Here is a 9,680-nt window from a genome sequence, read left to right as displayed (position 1 = left end):
GAGAGTCTTAGGAACCTCTGGGACAACTTTAAACATTCCAATATCTGAAATATAGGGGTGCCAGAAGGAGAACAAAAACAAGACATTGAAAACTTATTTGAACAAATTATGAAACATAACTTCCCTTATCTGGCAAACGAAATAGACTTCCAGGAAGTCCAGGAAGCCCAGAGAGTCCCAAAAAAGTTGGACCCAAAGAGAAACACACCATGGCACATTATCATTAAGTTGCCCAAGATTAAAGATAAAGAGAGAATCTTAAAAGCAACAAGAGGAAAGGAGAGAGTTACTTACAAAGGAGTGCCCATAAGGCTATCAGTTGATTTCTCAAAAGAAACTTTACAGGCAAAAAGGGGCTGTAAAGAAGTACTCAAAGTCACTAAAAGCAAGGACCTACATCCAAGATGACTATCCAGCAAAGCTATCATTTAGAATGGAAAGGCAGATAAAGTGCTTCCCAGAGAAGGTCAAGTTAAAGGAGTTCACCATCAACAACCCCTTATAATATGAAATGTTAAAGGGACTTATCTAAGGAATGGAAGAATATCAAAAACTATGACCAGTAAAATGACAATGAAATCACAACTATCAACAACTGAACCTAAAAAAAAGAAAAACAATGAAAACAAAAACCAAGCTGACAACTAGAACAGGAACAAAATCAGAGAAATTGACATAACATGGAGGGTTTTCATGGGGTGAGGGGGATGGGAGGAATAAGGTGGAAGGTACAGGGAATAAGAAGCATAATTGATAAGCATAAAATAGAAGGGGAGATGTTAAGAATGGTATAGGAAACAGAAAATTCAAAGAACTTTTATGTACAACCCATGGATGTGGACTTAGGGGGGTGGGTGCTGGAGGGTTGGGGGTGCAGCACAGAGAAGGGATAAAGGAGGAAAAATTGGGAACACTGTAATAGCATAATCAATAAAACATACTTTAAAAATAAAGAATAAAATAGCAGTCATATCAACTCAGATAATTTTTACTGAACAATATATATATACAAAATAAAGATCCTGCCAGGAATCCAAGGCAAGACTTCTTTCAAGGAAGTTACAAATAGAAAAGAAAGGAAAACAAATGTAACTGCAACATTAAGGGTACAGAATAAAATGGACATTTGCACTATATTAGACAAGGGAGGGTTACTTCTATTGTAGCACTAGGGGAAGTTTCCTGGAGGAAAAAGCATCACAAATAGTCCTTGAGGGTTAGAAAGTCATTCAGGCAGAGAAAGAGAAATTACATTAAAAGTGACCACCTCTGCAAACACAGTTATCTCAGCATAATTATAATTAGCTTACTCTGACAAATGATATTTCAGCACAAGCAGAAAAAATGTTTTTAAACAGTAAGCCAAAGGGATGTCACATTAAATTGGATATAGATGCACCTTGGCCTACAGTGGGGTTACATACAAAAATATCCATTGTATGGAATACTAATCAGCCATCAGAAGAAGAAAATTTTACCTTTGCAACAGCATGGATGGACCTGGAGAACATTATACTAAGTGAAAAAAGCCAGTCAAAGAAAGACAAATAACATAGGATGTCACTCATATATGAAATCTAATGAATAAACTGAACTGACAAACTCATAGATAGAGAGCAAGTTGACACTTCTGTGAAGGGTTGGGGGAGGTGGAGGGATCAAGTAAAAAAGAAAAAGGACTCATGGACACAGACAACAATGTGGTGACTGCAGAAAGTGGTCGAGGTGAAAGAGGGTATTCAGGGGGTAACTGAAAATGGAAAAAAAATTAAAATAAACTATTAAAATTTTAAAAAATCCATTGTAAATAAAAAGTGTGTTTGTCAGCCCTAGCTGATGTAGCTCAGTGCATTGAACTCTGGCCTGCAAACCAAAGGATTGCTTGTTTGATTCCCAATCAGGGCACATGCCTGGGTTGCCAGCCAGGTCCCCAGTAGGTGGTATGCAAGAGGCAACCACACATTGATGTTTCTCTCTCTTTCTCCCTCCTTTCCCTTCTTTCTGAAAATAAATAAATACAATCTTAAAACAAAAAGAAAATGTATTTATCAGAAATGCAATTAATACAACTAACCTACTGAATATCACAGCTTAGCCTAGCCAACCCTGAACATGCTCAGAACATTTATATTAGCCTATACTTGGGTGAAATCATCTAACATACTATATACTATTGGTTGTTTATCCTCATGATCTTGTGGTTGACTGGGAGTTAGGCTTGCTGCCACTGCCCAACATCAGGAGGATTATCATACTGCATATTTCTAGCCCAGGAAAAAATCCAAATTCAAATACTATTTCTACTGAATGTGTATTATTTTCACAACATTATAAAATAAAAACGTGTAAGTCAGGGACCATTTGTACTTTATTTATTCTGAGATACAGTCTTTCTCACATCTCACATCTATGAACTGGGTACAGCCTATTATTGATACCATCTTATAATAAATTCACAGTTCTTAATTATTTTTCTGCTGTATGTAAATTATGATATATCTCAAAATCTGTGGAAACTCTGAGTAGATCAAATATGATGATTATTTGATTAAATATGATGAGATTGACTTCTGGGCTGACAATTGGGTTTCTGGTCTTCTGAGTACTTATTCCAAATAAGAAAGGAGACATGATAAAATCTCACGGGATATTCTGATATGACCTGTTAAAAACACATGCAATTTTAGCTTTATATAAGAGATGATTGTACACCCACTTTATATCAGCATTATTCATAATGGCCAAAAGGTGGAGTCAACCTAAGTTTATTGACAGGCAAATGGGTAAACTAACATGTTATATAAATACAATGAAATATTATTCAGCCTTTCTTTAAAAGAAAAGAAATTCTGAAACATGCTAAAACAAGGGTGAATCATGAGTACACCGTGCTAAATAAAATAACTCAGTCATAAAAAGACAAATACTTATTATTTCACTTATATGAGGTATTTAGAGTAGTCAAATTTACATAGACGAAAAATAGAATATTGGTTGTCTAGACCTAGATGACCAGGAAATGACAAGATGTTGTTTAATGGGTAGAGAGTTTTAGTTTCTTCAAATAAGAAGAGTTGTAGAGATAGATTGCACAAAAATGGTAGTGCAATTAGTACTACTAAGCTATGTATTTAAAATCACTAAAATAATGTTTTATGTCATATACATTTTACCACAATTAAAAATAGATTTATATAAAAAGATGGAAATTGGAGAGAAAGTACAAAATGTTTCATGGAAAGATTGAGTCTAAAGTGATGTAAATACATAAAAGTATACTTAAAAGAGTAAGAGGTAGACAGAAAAGACTTTTAAAAACTTACCAGTGCCTCAGAAACCATAATGCAAGACATATCAAAAGAATCAAGGTGGGCAATATCACTGCCAGCAGTATCACACTGGTAGAGGTGGGATATCCTGGCAATTGAGATAAGACACAAAAACGTCACTTCAGAACATTTTCTCTGCAGCTGTCTCTCCCTGGAGCACACTCACACCTTATTCCCTCTCCATCCCCCAGGAATGGTTGCTTTGCCTTTCTTTCTCCTAAGCTCCAACCACCCTTCTTTTGCTTCTGTAATCTGTTTCCTGAGCCCCCACAGCTCAGCTGGTACATCTTTTCTGCCTTTGTAACTTTCTAAATAAACTTTGTCTTATAACTTGAAAAAAAATCCTCTGATTCTCCTGGCTTTTCTTTGTTCACCTGAGTTTTACCACCATCATCACCTGTTTCTGATATATGTGCCTATCCAGCTCCCTCTTTCATATTTTCTAACACAGCATATCTATATCTATCTTGTATCTCTTCTTCTTGCCCCACTTCCCACAATATATAGTCCATAATGCTTACATTTTTTATACCTTAGGTCAGTGATTTTCAATCTTTTTCATCTCGTGGCACACATAAGCTAATTACTAAAATTCTGCAGTACCCATAAAAATGTACTATTTGACAATCTGACAAAAAATTAATTTGATTCACTCACACTGGACATCTATTTTTGTGTTGGCTGTTATTTTTTTCATTTGACAATCTAAGGGGAAAGAGGTCAGTGCCCCTGATGAATAGTCAGGTATTTCATGTTTTAAAAATTCTTGTGGCACACCGGTGTGCCTCTTAAAGCACACTGATTGAAAAATCATTGCCTTAGGTCATCTCTCTACTTTTCTGTTTCACTTTTTCTCCTTTTCTTCCTCCCTCCTTGTTTCTTTCTCTCACTCATTAAGCCTAACCATTTTGTTAGCCCCTCCCTCTATGTGTGAGGACCATTTCCTCCTATATCCAGATAGATCCAGTGCTTTCTCACCCCAGTAGAGGATGATGTCCTGGCCTCCTAGACTGCTGTGCTTTACCCGGCAATTCAGGTTAGCAGTCTCCCCAGCCACAACATCAAGGGTTACTCGGAGATACCATGTCCCATCAGCATTGGGCAGGACGTCACTTTGATGAGTTCCTGGATGCTCCTGCTCACCCTTCATCCACATTACCCATGCAGGTTTGGGGTAAAATCCTGAGACATGGCACACAAGCAACAGATGTCCAGGACCAGGAATGGGACCACTGGAAAGCCAGGCTTCAGGCTTCACTGGGGCAGGAACAAGCAAGGACAGAGTAACATTATGACTTTAACCTAGAGCATAGGGACTCAGAAACCCACAAAGTTTGGAAAGTGATCCCTTGTACTGCTTTGGAAACCAAGTAATTTATTGACTAACCACCTCTCTGCTTAGGTACCTCTTATTCTTGAATTTAAAGAGGTGGTAGGAAATAAAATAGAAAAGTCTTGGAGAGAGAACAGAACTAACCTTGTCTTTGCAGTTCTGCCTTTCCTGCATCGAGGACACCCAAGAGATATTGAGGACAGGTTTTAAAGAGAAGCTTCTCTATGATATCAGCGATACCTTGGTATTGAATGAAAATTGTACAGAACCGCTGTGCTCTGATGCCACCCTCTGCAGCGGGTACACATGAATTATTCTTGAGACTCAGAAAATCTAATCCTCCTAAAGCTCCCTTCAAGAAGCTTACTGTGGCCTCTCCAGAATGCAGCTCACAGCCTGCTATGCCCTGGATCTCAAAGGGATCTAGATAAAAGAAAAACAGAGAAAAATATATTGAAAAAAAAAACTAGAAAGAACGGGATAGAGAGAAAGATCTAGAAATTTGCATTTTGGTGGGGAGAAAGGTCTGAGATATAAAATGATAAGCCAATAACCAATTCACTACAATCATGTGCCACAGAACAACTTTTCAACCAACAACAAACCACATATATGAAGGTAGTCCAATAAGATTATAATGGAGCTGCAAAATTTCTATTGCCTAATGATGTCATAGCCATCATAACTTCATAGCACAATGGATCACTTATGTGTTTGTTGAGATTACTTATGTGTTGGTATAAACCTACTGTGTTGCAGTTGTAAAAAAAGCATAGGGATACAATATGTACATTACATAATAATACTTGTTAATGATAACAAACGTTACTCATTTATGTATTTATTATAATTTTATTGTTATTTCAGGGTGTACTCTTTCTACTTATAAAAAATAAGTTTGCTGTAAGCCATGTTATACCAGCAGCAGCCATGTTATATCAGCAGCAGTCATGGTATACCAGCAGCAGCCTCATTTCTAACAATAAAGGAAAGAAAAATCCTGGGTATAGTAGCCTGAACCGAGAGAAAAATAATCATTAATAATCTTCCCAGATCAGAAGACTGCACTCACATGTCAACTGGAATTCACTGACATGATCCTGTACCACCCGAATGAATCCAATAAGATAGACTCGAAATAGCTCCACAAGTTCAGTCACCTCCTCTTCGCTGAAGTTGCCCTTGGACCAAGGCTTCAGGAAAATGGCAGTCTCTGAGTTACTATCCCAGCCATGAATCTGTAAGTCATCCAGCCAACCTGAGCCTTGATTTTTTGCCCAGGTGCTATTGGCAAACGATGATATCTGGATGAGATGGAAAGAGGTCGGCCCCTGGAAAGCTGTGGGTAGTGGAAGGATTAAAAAAATGTGAAGTGAAAGAAAAAAGCAGAAAAAAAACAGGGGGAAAATGAAAACCAGAGAGATCTAGGGAAAAATAACCCAATGTCTGAAAAACAAAATTCCTGAGAAATTTGCCTGTGCTGGGGCCTCTGGCTCCACTGCAACATCCAAAATAGAAGAAGAGTGCTGGAGATAAGAGGGCCCAGGCCCTTAGGGTTATGTGCAGTATGATTTTATCCAGACCCCTTACACCCATGCTGGGAGTTGCCAGAGTTACTCTTACCGTGCTCATTGTCACCACCTGGGATGAGAACTGCTAGCAATAGAGGCAGCAACAGCGGCATTTGAGCAGGAGATAGAACTTCTGACTCTAACTAAGAGCTGGTGTTTGATCTCTGAATTCAGCAAACCTTTTTCTCAGTACGCTATAGTAACTTCCTCTTTCTTCCAACTGACAAATCCCCATTGCACATTAGAGAAAAACTGTGCCTCCACAGCCCTCGCCCTCCCACTTTGCCTCTCATTTCCACTCCAGCCCTTGACTTTCAGATTATTTTTCTTAATTCCCTGGCTCCCAACTATTCATCCTGATAACAGATTTCCTTATAATACTTTGAAAAGGCTCCTACATGGTTTTGAAAGTTAATTTTAACTCCTCAGTCTTGTATCATAACATCTGCTAAATAATAAAGTAATGTTAAACAATCACCTCCTTTAATCTAGGATAATTCTTTTGGTTTATCCACCCATCTCAACCTTCCTTCTCATGGCTCTCTCTTCCCTGGCACTCTTTCCAACATTATCAATTGCTCCTCTTTCTGATCTCATCCACTTTGACGGTCTCCCTAATCCCACATTCTTGTTCCTGTGTGTGTGAGTGTGTGTGTGTGCTGATAATCATTTACAAAAGGCAAAGCATTTAAAACATGTGCCTGGATTATAGCACTGCAGACCCAAATCCCAAAATCAAGTAAGATAAATACTTTAGTTTATAATCCAAGAAAAGTTATCTTATGCCATAGCAATTTTCAAAAAGAAAAATTTGCTACTAGTAGATGACCTTCTTTTCAGTAGCTCTTGACCTTTGGAAGTTTGAGTAACAAAATTTTTATGAGACAGCCAGAATTTTAGGAGTTATGTGCAGCTTCAGGCTAAATCAAAGATAACATTTTTGTCTCTTTGTATTTTTATTATTTTTCTAAGCACAAAACCATTAATTTCTTTATTTTTATTTTTTCTTTTTAAAAAATTTTTAGTAACCCCTTTCCCTTTTTCATTCAGTTCCCCCAAATTTCTTCCCCTCTAAAAGCTGTCAGTTTGTTCCCCATGTGTATGAATCTGTTTATATTTTATTTATTTTGTTCATTAGCTTCCAAATATAAGTGAGATTATATGGTATTTGACTTTAACTGGCTTATTTCACTTTGCATAATGATGTTGCAAGAAGTAAGATTTCCTTCTTTTTTGTGGCTTAGTGGTATTCCATTGTATAAATACACCACAGTTTTTTGGTTTTGTTTTTGTTTTATCCACTCATCTATTGATGGGCACTTAGACTGTTTCCAAATTTTGCCTATTGTAAATAATGCTTCAGTGAACATACGGGTGCATATATACTTTTGAATTAGTGTTTCAGATGTCTTTGGACATATTCCCAGAAGTGGAATCACTGGGCCATAAGGCAGTTTCATTTTGAGGAAACTGTGTACTGCTTTCCACAGTGTCTGTACCAATCTGATTACAACCAACAGTTCACAGGGGTCCCATTTTCTTCATATCCTTCCCAACACTTGTTGTTTGTCGATTTATTGATGATAGCCATTTTGACAGATGTGAGGTGATATCTCATGGTGGTTTTAATATGCATTTCTCTGATGATTAGTGACCATCTTCATGTCCTCTTTGGAGAAGTGTCTCTTTAGGTTCTTTGCCCATTTTAATTGGATTATATTTGGTGTTGACTTGTTCTTATAAATCTTGAATATTGATCACATGTCAGGTGTATCTGGCAAATACATTCTCACATTTTGTTTATCTTTTCATTTTGTTCATGGTTTTCTATGGCATCCAAAAACTTTTTAGTTTTATGTAGTCCTGTGTCATTATTTTTTTGTTTTCTTTTCTTTATCTAAATAGATTTATCAAAAAATAAAAAAAAAACACTACAAGAAATGTCTGAGATTTTACTATGTTTTCTTCTAGGATTTTAGGGTTTCAAGTCTAACATTTTAAGTCATCAATATGTGTTAAATTCATCCTTCTCTATGTGCAAAAAGTTGGTCTAGTTTCATTTTTTGCATACATCTGTCTAAATTTTGTTAATGACATTTATTGGATAGGCTGTCTTGACCTAATCGTATGTTCTTGCCTTCTTGTCAAATGTCAACTGACCATAAAAGTGTGGGTTTATTTCTGGGCTCTCTATTCTGTTCCATTCATCTATATGTCTGTTTTTATTCTAGTACCATGCTCTTTTGATAACTATGGCCTTGTAGTAAGTTTGGTATCAGATAGCATAATTCCAACTTTGCTCTTCTTTATCAAGATTGCTGTTACTATTCATGGTCTTTTGTGGTTCCTTATAAAATTTTGGAATATTTGTTCTAGTTCTATGAAATATGACATTGGTATTTTGATCAGTACTGCTTCTAGTCTATAGATTGCTTTGGGTAGTATGAACATTTTAATGATATTAACTCTTCCTATCCATGAATATGGTATATGTTTCTATTTACTTGTGTAATTCTTCCATTTTTTTCTTCAGTGTCATAATTTTCTGAGTACAGATCTTTTATATCCTTGGTTAAAATTATTTCTAAATTTTTAATGCAATTGTAAATGATATTGCTTTCCTAGTTCCCTTTTCCACTAGTTCTTTATTGGTGTATAAAATGAAACTGATTCCTGAATATGTATTTTCTGTCCTGCTACTTTACTGAATTTATTTATGAGTTATAGTAGTTTTTCAGTAGAGTTTTTCAGGTTTTCTATATACAGTATTAGGTAATCTGAAAAGAATGACAGTTTTTACTTTTTCCTTTCAAACTTGGATGCATTTTATTTATTCTTCTTATCTGATTACTCTGGCTAGGACTTCCAATACTATACTGAATAAAGTGGTAGAAGCAAACTCATCAGTCTTATTTTTGATATTAAAGGAAGTGCTTTTGATATTTCTCTTTTGAGTATGATGTTGTCTCTGGGTTTGCCTATGTTACATTTATTATGCTGTGTTTTGTTTTCTATTATCACCTCACTGAAAGTTTTTTTTTTTCATAAATGAGTCCTGGATTTTATCAAATGCTTTTTCTGCATCTATTGGTATGATTATGTGAGTTTTATCCTTCATTTAATTTGTAGTTTATAGATATTATACCAACCTTGTACTCCAAGAATAAATCCCACTTGATCATGGTGGATGATATTTCAATGTATTGCTGGTTCCAGTTTGCTAATATTTTGTTGATGATTTTAGCATCTATGTTCATCAGGCATATTGGCTTATAATTATTTATCTTTATAGTGTCTTTATCTAGTGTTGGAATCAGGATAATTGTGATCTTGTGAAATGAATTTGGAACTACTTCCTGTTTTGAAATGTTTGGGAGGATAAGTTGATAAAGATAGGTGTTAGTTTTTCTTTACATGTTTGCTAACATGTATTCCTGAAGCCATCCG

The 9,680-nt window shown here is 36.0% G+C and overlaps 1 protein-coding gene across 2 annotated transcripts; it reads right to left on the bottom strand.

Annotated features, from left to right (window-relative positions):
- Window positions 1-2,357: 2,357 nt before the first annotated feature.
- On the bottom strand, window positions 2,358-6,419 carry LOC123820644 (T-cell surface glycoprotein CD1b-2-like). Of its 2 annotated transcripts, none has more exons than XM_045841513.1 (6): window positions 6,286-6,419; window positions 5,735-6,001; window positions 4,807-5,085; window positions 4,308-4,586; window positions 3,324-3,417; window positions 2,358-2,662 (listed from the first exon to the last, which is right to left on the bottom strand). In XM_045841513.1, exons 1-6 carry the CDS (start codon window positions 6,344-6,346, stop codon window positions 2,641-2,643), a joined length of 1,002 nt encoding a protein of 333 aa, XP_045697469.1. In that variant the 5' UTR covers window positions 6,347-6,419; the 3' UTR covers window positions 2,358-2,640. The 2 variants fall into 2 exon arrangements, with proteins under 2 accessions (XP_045697469.1, XP_045697470.1); XM_045841514.1 differs by having other exon boundaries at window positions 4,903-5,085.
- Between the last annotated feature and the right edge of the window lie 3,261 nt (window positions 6,420-9,680).

The sequence above is a fragment of the Phyllostomus hastatus genome, unplaced genomic scaffold (genome assembly GCF_019186645.2).
Source record: "Phyllostomus hastatus isolate PE091 unplaced genomic scaffold, TTU_PhHast_1.1 phas_contig_36, whole genome shotgun sequence".
Taxonomy (NCBI): domain Eukaryota; kingdom Metazoa; phylum Chordata; class Mammalia; order Chiroptera; family Phyllostomidae; genus Phyllostomus; species Phyllostomus hastatus.
Note: the sequence above shows the minus strand (reverse complement) of the source record. Positions and strands in the feature narration are given on the sequence as shown.

Excerpts from the sequence above, each read along its gene's own strand:
- LOC123820644 (XM_045841513.1), bottom strand. The coding sequence starts at position 6,346 with ATGCCGCTGTTGCTGCCTCTATTGCTAGCAGTTCTCATCCCAGGTGGT. Across the intron at positions 6,002-6,285 it reads AGGTGGTGACAATGAGCACG|CTTTCCAGGGGCCGACCTCT; the intron begins GTAAGAGTAACT and ends CACTACCCACAG. Across the intron at positions 2,663-3,323 it reads TTATGGTTTCTGAGGCACTG|GTCATATCAGAATATCCCGT; the intron begins GTAAGTTTTTAA and ends TGTTTTTAACAG.